The sequence below is a fragment of the Molothrus aeneus genome, chromosome 29, assembly GCF_037042795.1.
Source record: "Molothrus aeneus isolate 106 chromosome 29, BPBGC_Maene_1.0, whole genome shotgun sequence".
In the NCBI taxonomy this organism is placed as follows: domain Eukaryota; kingdom Metazoa; phylum Chordata; class Aves; order Passeriformes; family Icteridae; genus Molothrus; species Molothrus aeneus.
The window spans coordinates 2,142,422-2,160,088 of NC_089674.1; the positions used below are offsets into that span (position 1 = coordinate 2,142,422).

The following is a 17,667-nucleotide window of genomic DNA, read 5'->3' on the forward strand; positions in this document are numbered from 1 at the left end:
TATTAGAGGACAGACTTATAAATAACCAGTCTTTGCTATTTTTAAGTACTTTCAGCATCGTCTATCATGATAGTACAGCACAACCTGCAGAAAAACAGTCCAGTTCTGCTGCCAAAGCTTTGTAACTTACTGCTGTTTCTTTGGGTGGTGAGGAGCCAAGCCCATGTTTTCTCTGCTCTGCAGAAATGCCAAAGGCTGACAAGCCACGCTCCTGAACTGTCATTTTCTACACCTTTCCTCAATGCAGAAGATGTAATTCTGCTTTATTACAGAGGGGGAAACTGACGCTGGAGTTGATTAGCAATAAATTTGGTGAGGCTTTTCTGGGGAAATGACATGGTTGCCATAGCAATTGTGGGCCAGGCTGGTGCTGGCAGGTGGGATGGGGGAGCCAGGGGCTGCTCCACATCCTTTGAGCTGCCAAAGCCATATCTGGGGAATGAGGGACAGGTGCAGGTAGTCTGCTCCTAAACCAGACCTCTATGAAATGCCAAAAAAAGTCTAACCCCACCACTCCAGGAGAACTGAGCATTTCAGACAAGATAATTTAGATTTACTTCATAATTTATTAGTTTTCACATCACTGTATGCAATAAATTATAGCCAATATAATATTAACATTGTCATAAAATATTGCCATGAAGTAAGTACTCATCTAATAGTGGCTGTCACCTACACAGAGAAGAACTGTAGTTATTATATTTAGATTTTTAGTGTTAGTGGTAAGTGAACATAATATTAAGGAACTTCACAGTAAATTCAGGGAAATCTGTCATTATTATTGCTTCTGTGCAAAAGACTTTTCCTGCACACACAGAGCTTGGCAAGGAAAGGCCCAGCTGTGCAGTGTCTCTGGAGCTGACGCTTTCCCGGATGGCTGAACTCACTGCACCACACGCTGCCTTTGGGGGCATTTCACAGATTCAAAGTGACCCTGCCCAGCAGCTGGGAGGTCTCCAGAGCCCCCCCACCACCACAGCACCGGGGCTCAGAGGCAGAGTGAATCTGTGAGCACCAAGTCCATCAGGAGGTCCTGGGTGTGGGGGCTTCCCCCAGCTCAGTCCCGTGGCTGCCCAGAGGAGCTCGACTGCCCCAGCTGGGAGCTGCTGTGTCTCTCTGCGAGCCTCTGGCCACCAGGCTGCTGTCCCCACTGATGTGCTGTGGGCACTGGTCCTGCTGGCCACACTGGTCCTGCTGGTCACACCATTGTGCCATGGGCACTGATCAGGCTGCTGTCCACACTGATGTGCTGTGGGCATCGATGCTGCTGTCCACTCCAGTGTGCCATGGGCACTGATCCTGCTGGCCACACCAGAGCTGCTGTGGGCACTGATGTGCCATGGGCACTGATCAGGCTGCTGCCCACACTGATGTGCTGTGGGCATTGATGCTGCTGGCCATACCAGTCCTGCTGGTCACACCAGTGCTGCTGGCCACAGCAATGTGCCATGGGCACTGATCAGGCTGCTGGCCACACTGATGTGCTGTGGGCATTGATCCTGCTGGCCATACCAGTGCTGCTGTCCACGTCAGTGCTGCCGTGGGCACCGATGCTGCTGGTCACACCAGTCCTGCTGTGGGCACCGATGCTGCTGGCCACACCAATGTGCCATGGGCACCGATGCTGCTGGCCACACCAATGTGCCATGGGCACCGATGCTACTGCCCGCAGTGCTGCTGCTGTTGGCTCATGGTTTGCAGTGGAGCTGGAGCCCCCTGCATGGACTCTCAGGTCCCCAGGCCCACGGGGCAGCCGAGCATGCTGAGCGTGCTGGGAGCTCTCAAACAGTCCCGTCACAAAACGTTCTCCCTCCGCCAGCTCAGTGAACTTTGATGGAGTATTTCCGAAACGTCAGGAACTGCAGCAGTTTGTCTTTTCTCCTCTGCTTTAGTGCCATCAGCGCTCTCGTTTTTTCCTCCATGTCCTGGTCGGTGGCGAGGATTATCTTGGCTCTCTCCTCCGCCTTCTTGTCGCCGGAGTTTTTGAAGAGTTTCTGCAGGGACGCCTCGTTGATGCTCTCGAAGATGTTGGCCGCGGCTTTCTTGCGCAGCGCGGTGTCGAAGCGGTACCCATGGACCGAGGGGCTCACCCGCAGGGATGTGGACATGGCTGCAGTGCTGGAGCTCGTCTTTGCTTTCATCGAAGCTCTGCCGGCTCTGCCCCGCTGCTGTGCTGCCTCCAGGAGTGGTATTTAAAGGCAGGCTGGAGGAAAAAGCCGGAGGGCTCCGGTTACAGCGGTGAGATCACGATGATGTCAACAACCAACAGTCGCAGGCAAAGTTTAACATTTAAGTTGCCAACTTTCCTGTCGTGCGGACGAGATGAAAAGTCCTCTCTGCTTCTGGAACTCTTCTTCTTCTTCTTCTTCTGGAAATGTTGGGGTTTTTTGACCCACTACAGAGCAGGCTTCAACCATGGGACTGAGCCAGCACAGCCCAAACTGCACTGCTGTCCTTGCTGCATGTGAACAGCACTGTGTGCACAATATATCAAATCATAAATGAGTAAATCTCCAGGTGAGACCTGCTGCAATGCTAGCAACAGGCTGGAGCCTGTGCAAACAGCCAAGAACTTGGCTCTGTCTCCACTGCCAACACTGCAAACCTGCTCCTGTCTGGACATGGGTTCCTTTCTGCTTCCCAGCAGGTGCAGCTCATCTTTAGTGCACACAGAGCTGCAGTTTCTGACTGACAAGTGTTGTCCCAGAGGCAGGTGATCCATAAAATCCCCCGAGATGACTTCCCTGGGTGTTACACCCTCAGCTGCACATGGCAATGGTCTCAGGGAGAGCAAGAAAACTCAGTCTGCTGCCCTGCTCCTGCCTCCAGTGTCCTTTTGCTTAAATTTCATGCTCATTAGTGCTGGAAAGAAAACTCACCTCTGCTCCACAAGGCTTTCCATACCACCCTTGGTCAATGACAAGCCCTTGGGCTGGGAGGACTCTCTCTTAGTCATGCAGGTCAGTTTTGGCTCCTGTGAGGAGCAGGGAGCTGCACTCAATGTCCCTTTGGGTCCCTTCTCACTCCAGGGGCACTGTGAGCAGAGCACAGCTGCCAGCAAGGGGCTGCCTCTGCCCACCAGTGCTCCTGCTGGCCTCACACACCTGGACTGCACTGAGCACAATCCAACCTGGCCCAGAATAGCTGTGGGTTCAAGAGTCACTTAAGGCCAGGAGCCAGAGATAAGTGTATTTTGGTTAATGTTTTAAAGCGGCCGGATGCTGCAGAGGCTCTGTTTAGGAAAGTAGAAATTTGTTTACTGTTGCTGCTGACCCTGTTACTCATCCTGGCTGAAAGGCTCCAGGAGCAGCCTCTGTCCCCATCCCACTCAGACCAGGGGTTTCCCTTTTTTACCAGAGAGCTGCGGAAATCACCTCTGACCACACTGAAGAACAGATCCAAGGAAACATCACCCAGATGCTTTTTATTCCACATTCCCTTTAAAACTTCAGCTCCTTCGAACAGAGGGAGGGGACATGTCTGAGCCACACTCAGGGGATATGTCTGGGCCTCTCTAGCACTCAGCAGGAGCAGTGAAGAGCTGAGCACACCTGAAGCCTTTGTGTAGATGTTTGTGCTGGCTCAGAATGGAGAAGGGGATTACCTGTGACTTGTTGGTCACCAGGTGAACTGTGAGCAGGGCACGTTGCTCCTGAGCCCCAGAATGATTGGCAAGCCCAGCTCCAGCCAGGCTCAGATCAACTTCCAGCTGGCCAGGACTTGCCAGGCTTCTTTCCTTAGGAGAGGGGGTGGCCTCATTTCAGTGTCTGGCCACTTTTCTACCTGGGACTTGGGACTTGGTGCTGCTGGGCACATCCTGAAGCAGCCCTGAACCCTGCAGTGCCCATATCCTGCCAGGACATGGGTTTCCTCAGTGCTGCCAGGACTTTGCCCTGGCATGAGCTCTCTCTGCACGTGCCATCGCTTCCTGTGGTTCTGTCATTGTGTGAGTTGCTTTTTACAAGTTTTTCACAATTCCTTTTGTATGTGCTGGATGTTCTGTGCTTCAGTGTGTAAACAGCAGCTTTGCAAGTCCCGGGGATTCTTCTCCCACCAGGCAGACGTGCAGCCTCTCACCTTGCCACGGCCCTGCCAAATTGGTGAGACCAATTCGTCAGCTGCTTGTTCAACATTTGCAGGGCTGATAAATCCACCCTGGAAATAGAACAGTTTTGGTGTGGCTGCCTGGAAAAGATCTCATGGTTTGTAGACTGTGCTAACATGAAATGTGATGGGGGAGCAGAAGGAAGCGGGGCCACATGTGCTGCCCAACCCATCCTGCTCAGAGCTGCACTGGGGGGTAAATCTGCCCAAAACACGTGCCTGGATGAAATGCTCAAAGTGCTTTGCTTCACAGGACAGATAACACAGTGTCAGGGTACTTGGGGCAAAATTCAGTGCCAGGAGATCAGCCAAGATCTTGTGGGCTGAAGAAAACAAACCCTTTTTTTTTTGTCCCCTGGTCAAAAACCAAGAGCTGAGGCAGGTTCACGTGCGCCTTGTTTTCACCACTCCCACTGCACATGGAATCACTCTGCAGGTATTTGCAGAGATGTGGCTGACAGCATAAATTAGCAATATCTGGGGAAGATACAAGCTCAGAAAAGTATCTGCCATGGAAACCGAGACTAAAGCTGATGCTTTAGGAGTAAGACATCAAAAAGCTGCCAAGATCAAGCACGCGTTCCTTGTGAGCTCATCTCACACAGAGCAGTAACAAATGTCTTTGCCCCTTCAAGCTTCTCTGCCCACTTTGTATAAATTTAGTTGTGCTTGGCTCTGACAGAGCGATGAAGCATGCCTCATCTGTTTTTTTCCAGTAATTCTTGTTTATATGGGTGTTTTAATACTGCTTTCCCAGTAATGCCTAGGAGGAATTATTCATGTGTTGGATTGGAGAGCAACTTGAGAGAAGATGTGATTTCTATCATCGTTCTCCGTCTATTCTTGTGTAATTGCTTTGTGAGACGCAAACGCTCCATTTCACCCGTTAATGGGAGGATTAATTCCCATCCCCACCGTCTGCAGAGAGGCGCAGCCACATCTCTAATTGTGCTCTGCTTCTCCTCCCGGCGGGACGGGCTCGGGGTGCTGGGGATGGGGGCGGTTTTGCTGCCAGGAAAGCCCCGGGACTGGGCAGGGATCTGGCAGCCCCAGGGCAGGAGCTGGACGGAGCTGGAGCAGCCACAAACTCCTGCAAAGAACTGGCTTTGCCTTCATGTAACCTCCAAAAGCGCTCCAAAGAAGGTAATCCGGGATGCCTGGCAGCTCCCTGGGGCATGTTTTGCATAGCTTTCCCTCCACTGGCTGCTGCCAAAGCCTGCACGGTCTGGAGCACCCATTTGGGGTCAGAGGATGCAGCAGCCCCATGGAGCACCAGCGCTGCCCTGCCCTTCCCAGCCATGGGGCATTGAGAAACTGAGACTCAGAATATCCTGTGAGATGGAACAGATAGATATGGGTGATTAGATATAGATAGATATAGATATAGATATAGATACAGATATATAGAAATATAGAAATGTAGATATATAGGTATATAGGTATATAGATATATAGAGATATAGATATATAGAGATATAGATATATAGCTATATAGATATATAGATAGATATATAGATATGTAGAGATATAGAGATATAGATATAGATAAAGAGGATATATAGATATAAATATAGATACATAAATATAGATAAAGAAGATAGATATAGAGATATAGATATATATAGAGAGAGATATAGAGATATAGAGATAGATAAAAAGATAGATATATATATAGATATAGATAGATAGATAGATAGATAGATAGATAGATAGATAGATAGATAGATAGATAGATATAGGTAGATATTTGCTTTGTCTTCAGGCCACTCAGTGAAAACCTAAGAATGGGAAATGTCCAGGAGCCTCCAGCCATCTCTGCTCTTCCCATCCCTTCCGTGGCTTGGAGCTCTGGCTCCTCAGCTGGGGAAGCCCAGCCTTTCTCAGGGGCCAGAAATGCCACTGGCTGCTGGGAAGGGTTTCCAAGATGGGAAGGTTTCCGAGATGCAGTGCTCTGCAGACAGCTGTGGGATGGCTCTGAGGTCAAGGAGGAGCTGGTTCATTGTGCTGCTCTTGGAATCCAAATTCCTGGGAGGTTGTCAGGCGTCCAGGTCATGCGAATGGCAGTGCCTGCCCTGGCTCCAACCTGCCCACAGCCTCTCTGCTCTGGGACTTGTGTGCCTCTGGGACTCCACCTGAGATTTCTGTTTGTTTGGCCATTGCTTGGGTTTTTCTGTGGTTGCTCTTTCTTTAATAGAACATCTGGGAACACTTGTGCAAATCTCACGGCAGGACACGGTAGCCTTTGCTCAGAAACCCCAAGAGTTTAACTTGGCCATCTGTGCTCCTTGTGACTCCTCCTGTGGTCCCCATTTCCGAGATATGGGACAGGGCAGGTACTTGTCCCCAGTTCAGAGGTACAGGAAGGAGGGGATGTTTGTCTCCAGGTCAGAGGTTCAGGATAAGGAGAGTCTTTTAAGGGCACTTCTGTTGCAGTTCAGTTGCTGGGAAGCACAGATAATGTCTCAGACAATCCTCACACAGCTCCCTGGCCTGAAAACAGGAAAAACATCCTGGTTTTCAGACAACAGAAGGCACGATGGCACAATTAAGCCAGTTAAATTCCATCAGAAAATATTTTAATAGGGGAAAAAATAAGGAGAATATTTCTAAGTGAGGGGAATGCAGCCCCAGAAGTGTGCAGAGCAGCCCTGGCCTGCTCTGGCCCAGGGAATGGCTGGAGCTGGCTGAGCCAAGCATTGCTCTGTGCAGGGAGACCATATAAGAGTAAAGCCTGTGGTGTTACTGATAATGAATGTCTCCTGATTTCTCATAAATTCTCTGCTAAATGTACGATCACCAAGTTAATAATGCAGTGCAGGGCATGACGGATAGCCAGTTACAGTAAGTAAATCATGTCTGGTAAGAAACAGAAGAGAAACAGAAACTTCTGGCACTTTTACCAGGCAGGACCCCTTGAGAGAAGCCCTGAATGCAGCAAAGCAGAGCTGAGGACACATCTGGTGTGGCTGCTGTGGGACTGCAGGGTCTGGAAATGCAAGGCCTTGCTGTGTAAGGAAGCCACAGCTGATTCTCTTGGTGCTTGAGACTTCTGAAATCCATCTTGCAAAGAGAAACTCTGGCTGTGGTGCTCCCCACATGTCACGGGAGATCATTCCTGAAACACAGTGCTGGGCTGCTATCCAGGGCATTGCCACACAAAGAACAGCCTTGTCTGTGGGGATGCAGGTGAGCAACACCCGGGGGTGTGCAGCAGGGTGGGAATTTAAGGGGGAAAACTCCATCATGTGCCAGCAGGACCAACCCCCTGGGATGGCACCAGCACCCTGGGATGGCACCAACCCCCTGGGATGGCACCAGCACCATGGGATGGCACCAACCCCCTGGGATGGCACCAGCACCATGGGATGGCACCAGCATCATGGGATGGCACCAGCACCATGGCATGGCACCAACCTCATGGGATGGCACCAGCACCATGGCATGGCACCAGCACCATGGGATGGCACCAGTGCCCTGGGATGGCACCAGCACCCTGGGATGGCACCAACTCCCTGGGATGGCACTGGCACCCTGGGATGGCACCAGCACCATGGGATGGCACCAACCCCCTGGGATGGCACCAGCACCATGGGATGGCACCAACCTCATGGGATGGCACCAGCACCATGGGATGGCACCAACCCCCTGGGATGGCACCAGCACCCTGGGATGGCACCAACTCCCTGGGATGGCACTGGCACCCTGGGATGGCACCAGCCCTTCATGTCCTGCTATTCCCCTGCGAGCCAAGGAATGTATTTGAATATCCCTGATATTCTATGCCTGAATACACTGATGACTTCAGCATCTTCCTGCCGGGTCAGGAATGAAAGTTTGGACTTTGGAGCACGAACAACCTTTTCTTTCTCTGCCCAGTTTCCTGTTTGATCTTCCTGCAGGTCCCGAGGAGCCGTGGCTGGAGAGGGGCGCAGGCAGAGCCGTCTCCAGCTGTCAGACAGTTCATTGTGTGCTGCCTCGGGGACGGGCCCACGGAAATCCTGCCGTGGGGCAGGGCTGGGGGCTGGCCCGGGGCTGGCCCGGGCCATTGTCACAGCGCCCCGCACACGCTCGGCGCCGCCGTGCCCGCTCCTGGGGCTGGAATCTCTGCCCAGCCCTTCCTCTGCTGCAGGAGAGGTGGCAGACAGGATGTGCCTTGGTGCCTTTGTGCTGCTCTGTTGTGTTGCAGTAAATAGTTTTTACACTGCTCCTCCTTCTGGGGGTCTGCAGTGCCCCCCAAAGCCAAGCCACCGTGGCCATTGTAAATCAAAGGTGACTCCGACGAAGGGGAGAGAGAATGATGAGGACTCCATGGATATCAGAAGGCTAATTAATGACTTTATTATACTATACTATGTACATTTCATCTAAACTGAATCTGCCCTGCACTCACTCTTGCTCACAACTGCTCACACTGCACTCATCTCTGATTCTCTGGTGACTGTCCCATGACAGTCCCACACACACACACACACACACCTGGCCCTGACAGGCCAAGGGAACAAAACATCCTCACTTTGGGTGACCAATCTCCACATTGCATTCTACTTTGGCACAGCAAGCAAGATCAGAATTGTGTTTCCCTTCTTCTCTGCTTGTCTCACAGCTTCTCTCTGTGCAGAGGGCCTGTGAACACCACACGTGGCTGCCCCCAGAGCTGGATGGAGGGAGCAGGGTGGGTACCAAGGGTGGGGCAGGATGGTGGCACTGGGGCAACCTGGGGGTGTGTTAAGGGTGAGAGACAACTGCTCTCTTTGAAAATTTAAAAAGGTTTATTTAAGGTTTATTATCCCAACAGGGCTTGCCCCACACAGCTCAGGGGAAGGAGCCGTGCTGCCCTTCAGGATCCCCCTCCTCACCTGGGGCACCATGGGGTGAACAGCTTGGGGCTGAGGGTGCTGTGAGAAACAACTGCTCACTCTGAAAATTTAAAAAGGTTTATTAAACCTTAACAAAAATACAACATAAGGAAAAAGTTGCAGTGCTGGGAAATGCCCCTTGTGCACACCATGACTTCAAGATGGATGCTCAGTCTTTTATACCCCTGGGGCTGCATCAGCCAGCCCTGGCCCTTCCCAAAGTCTGTCACTCAGCTCTTCTCTGCCATTTATCACTGGAAACTGCTTTGGAACTGGATTGGAGCTCAGGTGTTGCCATGCTGCACCCCCTGAGCACCCCCAAGCTTTTCCATTCCCAGCTGCCCCAGGTAAGGGACACATGTGCAGCCTTCTTTTTGTCACCATCACATTTTCTGGAAAAATCCCTTTGTCAGGATTTCTCTCCTGAGAAGCTGAGAAGCCTCCAAGAAAAATGAGAACAATAATGATCTGATTTGCTTCTCCTGTGTTTTGCTGCTTTGGAATGTGGTTTGGACATTGTTTACCAACAGGTGATTGTTTCATTGGTTTCATGTGAATTGTTTTGACTTAATGACCAATCACCATCAGCTGTGTCAGGGCTCTGGAGAGAGTCAGGAGTTTTTCATTATTATCTTTTACCCTTCTGTCTGTATCCTTTCTGCATTCTTTAGTATAGTTTAGTACAGCATTCTTTAATATAATATAGATCATAAAATAATAAATCAGCCTCCTGAGAACATGGAGTCAGATTCTCATTTCCTTCTCTGTCTGGGGAACCCCGAAAATCCCACACTTTGTACCTGTCCTGGACAGCCCAGGCTGTCTGATGGTCACAACACAGGGGAAAGGGAACTATGGGGAGAACAGGGACACCTAAACCACAATAACGTAACTGTACATCACTAAAGCTTTTCTTGATATTCACACAATAGTTATCTTTTAATTGTGAGAGCCAATCATCTCATTATCCATCTGTAACATTAAAGGTGGTCTGGGCTCCCCAGGGAGGGTTGTGGCCCTGCAGAGGAGATCCTGGGCTAGGCAGGGGGCACCAAAGGCTCAGGACCATGGCTCTGTCTGGGGCCAGGCACAGGGGAAAGCCTGGCTGACCTCTGTGCAATGTTTGAAACCCTGCAAGCAGCCCAGGCTGGGAAACACTGGCTTCGTGCTGAAAGAGCTAAACCCAAGGTGAGAGGCGCAGCCTTGTTGAGAAGTATTCAGTTTTCAGTTCCTTAATTCTGTGTCAAAGCAAAGGGGAATGGGGCAGAGGGAGCTCCTGACCTGGCTGTGTTTTGGAGAGAAATGGCTGAGGTTTGTGTAGCTGAATAACACTGGGAGAAGAATACCAGGAAGGGAAGGGAAGGGAAGGAGGGGAAGAGCAAAGCTGCATCTGTGGAGATTTATCAGGGAGTCAGGGCTGTGCTGATCGTCTGGGAGATGAGCTTGGCACTGCAGAGTCATCAGCCTTATAGCTCATTTCTCCACTAACAAAAGAGTTTCTGGGAGAGAACAGATGGTGTTTGGCTCCTACCACCATCTCTGGTGGCCCAGCAACTTTGCTTTGAAGCTGCTAGAAAAGCAATTTCTGTGATCCCCTTCCCATCCCTGTGGCAGTGCCTGAGCCACAGGGACTGCTGGCTGCATTGGGGTATTTTGGGGGCTTTTTTTGCATGATCCTCCCCAGGTTCAGCTGCTGCAGGAGGATGGGAGCTGCTCCAGGGCTGTCATTCAGGTTTGTGCTGGGGCTCTGGCTGCCCCCAAGGCCACTGCAGCTGTTAGGGCAGGTAAGTGAACTTTTGCCAGTGTTGTTTTCCCCAGAAAGCTGCCTCAGCTGCACACGTCAGCCCTGCTCAAAGAGCAGCTCAGGGCTGTAAAACCTATCTGTGGGACAGACAAGGCTGGCAGCTCCAGGCACCAGAGCAGAGCCGCCTGCCACAGGTCTGAGCTGGGCAGAACTGGAGCAGGGAGGCTCCCAGGAGCCCTGAATCACCTCTGGGGTGAAACAAACAGGGCAGGAGACGTTTCCTTCTTTTGATGACTTCAGTAAAGGTGATCAGCTCAAGGGATCCGCGGTTTTGCTGTTGCCGCTCCCAGAGTGACTCGGAGGAGGAGAAATGTGCAGCTTTGCCCACTGAGGAGCAGAGCTGGGGGTCCATTCCTCACCCAAGCAGTGGATGTAGCCCTGTGTAGCAGCTTTTGAGATTTCTAGGGTTGTGGTCTTGGTTCCAGCTGAGGTCGTGGTCAGGGCGAGGGGCAGCAAAGGTTTTTGGCATCTCTGCAGGCTCGGCACGCTGTTCCTCATGTCCAGACATCACTCTGATCTCTTAATTCTGTATTGGCTCGTTGTTTTTGGGGTCTTTTCAGTAAGTTTGGTGGGGTAGCTTCCCATGGCATGCTGGTGCTGAGGTTATTTTGCATTCTCTCTGATGCCCCCCCTCATGTCCCCTCCTCTCACCGTCTGGGTAGCAGGAGCATCAGCTTAGCCCCAGGCAGGGCCTTACCGATACAAAAGGAGCAATTAACGAGAACGACCGGTGATTACAATAACAAACAGGCAGAACTTCACCTTGGCAGCAACTGGTTTGACTGGTTCTGCAACCCTTTTTTTTCCCAAAAAAAATAAAAATTGGCCGATTTTTTTACTTATAACACGGGGCAGCTCGGGACAGCTCAGAGAGCTTCCCCTGGTGTCCCGGCTCCAGCAGAGCCCCCAGCCCCAGTGCTGCCACCACCAGCCCCTGCCCCCAGAGGGGTTTAACTCTCCCAGCAATGTTCTGGATGTTTCCCCACAGCCCCAGTCTCAGCCTCAGTGAGTGATGCCTTGTTTGCACGGGAGCCTTGTCTTTATTCTCCAGATCTGCCCTTGACTTGCTGTCGGGTGTTAGTGAGCGGGGGCTTCAGGCTGTCTGCTGGGTTATTTATGCAGCAGTTCAGATGAAAAAGAACCAGTTTAGAGCTGCCAGTAGATTTCAGTTCTGGGAGGGAGGGGAGGGAAGGGGAGAGGGGTGATGCTGTGTGTACAGCAAGCAGTGTAGTCCCTCTAGCAGGGTCTGGCTGAGCAGAAAAGTGCTGATGGTGAGCCTGGGATCTGAGCCCTCAGTGGTTCAGGGTCGAACCAGAAGCCCAGCCAGCAGTTTGTGCTCTGGAGTTGTTGGCATCTGCCTGGGAGAAGTAAATCCTGTTTGACTGAGTGTCTGCCTTGTGGAGAGGATCTGCCCATCGCGAGGGTCTGTGTGAGACCGAGGGAGGTTGTAGGGTCAGGGGACACATGGGGAGCCCTCACCACTCTGATGGGAACAAAAAAACCAAACTAAAAGCTGTGGTCTGTCAGTAAACAGTGCTGAGTGTGACGTCAGGTGGCTGAGGCCATGAGCTCATGTCCAGCACCCTCTGTGCACAGAGCTGAGTCAGTTCCGGCCACTGTGGAAGGAGCATTTTCCAAAGCTGTTTAGGGAAACCTTACAGAGAAAGTAAACAGATATCTGACCCCAACCCCTGCCCTTCTGCAGAGCTCTGTGATCAGCTGGGGAAGCAAAGGGGATCCTCACCCCAAGGTGCTCCTGGTGCTGAGTTTGGCAGGCACCGAGGTGAACACCAAGCTGCTGGTTTGGCAGATTAATTGGAGAAGAGAAAGGAATAATAGCCTAGCCACGTGCCCCTGGGCTGGTGGGACGGTGTCCTGACTTCTGGGACAGTGTCCTGACTCTCAGGGGTGCTGTCCTGATGTGCCCCATCTGCTCTGAGCTCTGTCCCACGTTCCCCTCAGGCAAATTCTTTCCTCGGGGACTTCTCCCCCCACCCACCCCTGGGGCTGTGGGGCTCCTCTCTGTTGAGGAAGTATCTTTGATCAGTAGAAATGAAACCAGGAAAATATTTTCCATTTGTGTCAGGATAAAAATGGCTCAAGCCAGGCGTGATTGAGAGCTGAGACAAAACGGGAGCAGCCCCTGTGCCGTTTCGGAAGGCTTCCCACTGTCCTTGCTTACAGTAAACACTGAATAAATTTAGCTGCAGAGCCCAGCATGACACAGCCTCTGACTGCAATAATAGCAGCTCCTTGTCTCTTTTACTTTTTTTTCTCTTTTCTAAGAAATGAGGTTGAGTAGAGCTCCTGGGAAGCCGGGTGGTGATTGCCTCACGGGTTCACTGGACACCAGGATCTGTGTTTGCCCTTGTTTACTCTGAGATAAACTCAGCAGAGAGTGGAGAAAGATGGGGATAGAAATCAGCAATCCTGGCACAGACCAGGAGCACAGGGAGAGGTGCCCTTGTTTACCAGGGCTGGCACTGTGGGCTGTGCTGACTAACTTGGCAAACAGGTCCGTGGCACATCCTCTGAGTGGCACCAGTGACGTGCCACCATGCACCCCTGGCCAAACCCTGACTGGGCACCCTGGGCAGCAGAGAAGTGTTGACTCTCTCATCAGGACCTGCCTGTGTCTTATTCCCACCCTTTGCCCCACGTTATTTTTATTCTAGTGCCAATGTTTGGGTTTCTTTATTTACCAACAGCTGTAATAGTGCAATGTTGTACAAACAGACACCAAGAATTTTAGGGAAATAAAACCCCTTTCCAAAGGTCCCTCTGGGCATCCATTTATCTGATAATGAAGATTTTACCATCTCCCAGCCCTGTGCCATCCAGCAGTGGTGGCATCTCAATCTGTTCCCCAATCCTTCTCCATATTAGGTGTAATTTAGCAGCTCCTCTCTCCTCCCCCTTGCTGTAATTTGCACTTTTTGGCTTGAGTCATGGCCTGTAATCATACAGTAGCTCTGCAGAGGTGAGCCCTTCCCCAGGTGCAGATAAGCCCCTGCTTGTGCCAAGGGAACACAGTGCTCCAGGCACAGCCTGAGCTCTGTGCAAGTGGCAGCACAGGAAGAAGGTGAAGGCAATTGTTTTCTGTGCTCTCAGATCCCTCCCAATGGGAAATCACAAGGCAAATTTGGTTTTTATTAATAAATTCCTTAGAGACCTGTGGTCAAGGCATGCAGGAACAGAGCCTGGCCAGGTGAGAAGGAATTGTCCCCCCAGCAGAGCCCTGGGATGGTCCCTGGTCACAGAGCAGGGACATTTGGGCCACAGGTGTGACAGCACTGGGGACTTGCTGCCTTTCCAAGGTACTGCAGGTGGTTCTGCAGCAGGGGAAGGTTTGGGATGTGTAGGAGTGTCAGGGGTAGGACGGTGGGGATGGATGGAGATGAGAGATCTCTGCAGCCAGGTGTGGAATTTGGGGTTTATTGCAAAGGGCCAAGGGCAGGGCCCTGCTGGGAGCTGCCAGGCACAGCTCAGAGCAGGCCTGAGAGAAGAGAGGGGGAGAGAGGATGAGAGGGTGAGAGAGTAAAAGGGGTAAGAGAGTGAGGTTCCCATTCCAATACCATAAATCTTCTTCTGTGTTGAATATTCTCATTCTCACTAACCAATCTAATACAATATATATATCTTATAGCATTTACACACAGCCTATAGAATCATTACATCACCATCCTGTGTTACATTTTAAACCCTAAAAGGTCCTCTTTGGGCCCCTTCTGCCAAGCTGTAGGGTCTGCTCTGACCCTTGGAGCTGTCTGCAAGCAGAGGGTGTTGTTCCATCAAAAGGGGATCACCTTCAGCAGCCACACCATGGTTTTCCAGTAGTTCAGTAACTGAGGCATCTCAAAGCTGCTTTCATTTCAATCTGGCTTACAGTTTCTATATTCTCAGAATCTTTTGCCAGACAATCATTTTTATAAGGCTTTCCTGTTCCATCTTCCCCAACAGGGATACAGCATTTGGAGCCCAGCAGCCCCTGGGTGCTCCCAGGAATGCAGCAGCTCCAAAACTCTGCTCCAGCAGCACGAGTGAGGCAGGAGCTGGGGGAGTTGCTCTGAGATAAACTCAGCAGAGAGTGGAGAAAGGTGGGGATAGAAATGAGCAGTCCTGGCACAGACCAGGAGCACAGGGAGAGGAATGGCAGCCGTGGCTCAGGCTGGAATTGGCCATGGCTCCAGTGGGACCTTCAGGATGTAACAGCAGCCTGGGGACCCTGAGATGGGGCTGCAAACTCCCAGCCACTTTAGGGAGGTTGATCATGAACGAGTTTATGGCTTATGAGGGCTTTGTAAGGGAGCCAGGACCCAGATAATGGGGGATTTTAATTACTTGGATATTGATGGATATAATAAGTGTGCAGCAAACCACAAAGGGAAACCTATGGCTGGAGGGGAGAGTGAGATTGATCTATGCACAGCATGCTAAATCACTTAAATCATTCAGAGCCTCTTCTGGCCCCAGCTCCAGGAGCAGAGCCAAGTATGATAAATAAGGCCGCAATTGGGAAGTGTCTGGAATCCAAATGTTTGTGTTCCTGTTCGATTTCAAATATTCATGGGACAAAAGCAGCAAAGCACTTGGCTGGAGCTGCCTGGGGGCTGTGGGAATCCCTGTGGAGGGGGCTGGCCCAGCAGCAGGAAAGGTGCTCAGGAACTTTTGCACAGATTTGTCTCAGTGGCGACCTGGGTGAGACCTGGGCATGGCAAGGAGGGACCCGGAGGCCAAAGCGATTGGGGAGGATGGAAAGTCTGAGCCAGCAGTGTGGGTGGGATGGCAGGCTGGGCATGGCCCAGGGAGCACAGGGAGCCTGCAGGCAGGGCTGGCCACCTCCTGTGGGGTGGTGCCAGGGCTGGTGAGGCTCTCTGGGGTTTGGTGTGTTGCTATAGGACACGAAACAACACGAGCACACACACGGCTGCTCTTAAGGTGAAGAAAAGGGAAGTTTATTTTCTGACTCCAACATTTATAGATTTCCAAAAGTGACAGTGGATTGGAGGGTGACAGTGCCACCTCTCCAATGACACTGGGCAAACCAACAGTCCATCAAATTTTTCTTCTTCTATAAAAGAATGCAGAAAACAATGAGTTATTTGCAGAAAGCGTGTGAGAAAGTTTTTTACAAGAATGTAAACATCAGAAGGCTTAGAAAATCTTAAAAAATCAGGGTGACACTGGTGCATGGAAGGTGTGCCCAGGTGAGGTCTCCTCCTGCCACCCTGGGCATGCACCAGGCTCCATCACACAGGCCTGACCACCAGAGACCATGGGGGAAATCTCTGCTTAACAAAAGCAAGGAGTCAGGAGCCAAAACTCCAGTTTGTGGCTGGAAGAGCTGTTGGGCTGCTCTGAGTGGCAGCTGCTCGATGGAAACTTGTGCCTCGGTGCTGCAGGGACAGGGCTGGCTCCAGAGATAAGGGAGATTTCTGTGTGGGTGGCACTGCTTTGGGTCTGGAGCTGCTGCTCTGCATGTGGACAAGGGCTGTGACATCTCTCCTGCTTTTCCATCCACTCCCTGGCAGGCGTCAGCCCCAGCTGACCCAGCAGATACTGCTGGGCTCGGGGAGTTGGTGCAAACTCCCTGAAAAGTGGAAATTGCAGGGCCACTGCCTCAAGGCCTGCACAGAAAGTGGTGTTTTTTGAAGAGGTTCTTGGCAGTCAAGGATCCAAAAATCTTTCAAATCTGGGTTTAATCTCAGAAGGCAGTGAGAAGCTTTGGGTGTGGATCTCTGACCCCTACAGACCCTGCACCTCTGGGAGCTGAGGTCTGGGGAGCAGCACCTCTGAGAGAAGGAGGGGAGCAGCTCTTTTGCTGAAATACCATTAATGCTATTGCTGAGCTGCAGAAATGGCCTTAACCCTGCCCGTTCCAGGGCTCAGGTTGTCCCAGCTGGGGTCTGACAGAGAGCAGCAGAGCCTGGACATTGCTGCTCAGGGTGAGCCCTGTGCTTGACTCACCCCACACATTCTGGGCTGTGCAGTGCTGCCAAAACAAACCCTTGAGGACAGAGCAGGGCCTCAGGTGGGCAGCCTGTTCCCTCTGGTGGGATGCAGCATGGATGCCAAGCACATGGTTGTCCTCGAACACCTCGTGCCATTTTTAGGCACAGGCATAAATTATTGAAAGGCCACGTGCTTCCAGTCAGAATGCACCTGAGAGCTTAGATGTCTGTGTCTTGTGATCAATGTTAGACAGCAGTGGTTTGAAAACAGAGAGGAATCAAAGCTCTGCTGGAGCAGCTGTCCCAGCCTGCCAGGAGAGCACACAGGAGAGGTCTGTCCTCAGTTCTGGGTTCTTCCAGAGCTGCAGAATCCTCGCTGAGCCCCATTCCAAAGGAGCTGCTGATTGTTTGTGAGCTGGCTGTGACAGAGCATTTGGTAAGCACAGAGCCTGTGCTGTGCAGTTTGCTGGCTGACGCTGTCTCTGCAGGTTTTTTGGCACCTCCCTTGTCCACCAAAAGAAGGGCAGTGTGCTCTCCAGAGCAGGGAAACTTGGCTCTCCAGAGCCCTCTGACATGATCAGTGTGGGAATCCACAGAATCAGAGGGGTTTGGGAAAGCTGCAAAAGGCCTCAGAGACAGCAGAACTGTGATTAGAGCTGAGCAGCAGCCATGAGATTGGGCAGAAAAATTATGTAAAATGTAGAAAAGCAAGGACAAATAGAACAATGCTCTGTGTATTAACACTTGTCTAGAATAACTCTCTAAACTACAGAAAAGTTTATCTAGAGAGATATTAGGGAGTTCTAAGCTTAATAATGGAGCTCTGTGTGTTGTGTTTGAAGGCTCACAAGCAGGGATTGTATTTGAAATAAGCAGGCATTGTTTAACCAAAGGTACCTGTGCTTACAGTGGTTGGATAGAACTACTGTCAATGTGCTTTTGCTTTGTGGGA

At 51.3% G+C, this 17,667-nt stretch overlaps 1 protein-coding gene across 1 annotated transcript; it reads right to left on the bottom strand.

Annotated features, from left to right (window-relative positions):
• Nucleotides 1–546: 546 nt before the first annotated feature.
• Nucleotides 547–2,170, bottom strand: TCIM (transcriptional and immune response regulator). The gene has a single exon (XM_066567405.1). The coding sequence runs from the start codon at nt 2,139–2,141 to the stop codon at nt 1,821–1,823; it is 321 nt and encodes a 106-aa protein (XP_066423502.1). The 5' UTR covers nt 2,142–2,170; the 3' UTR covers nt 547–1,820.
• Nucleotides 2,171–17,667: the final 15,497 nt, after the last annotated feature.

Coding starts and splice junctions, on each gene's coding strand:
- TCIM (XM_066567405.1), bottom strand. CDS start 2,141: ATGAAAGCAAAGACGAGCTCCAGCACTGCAGCCATGTCCACATCCCTG.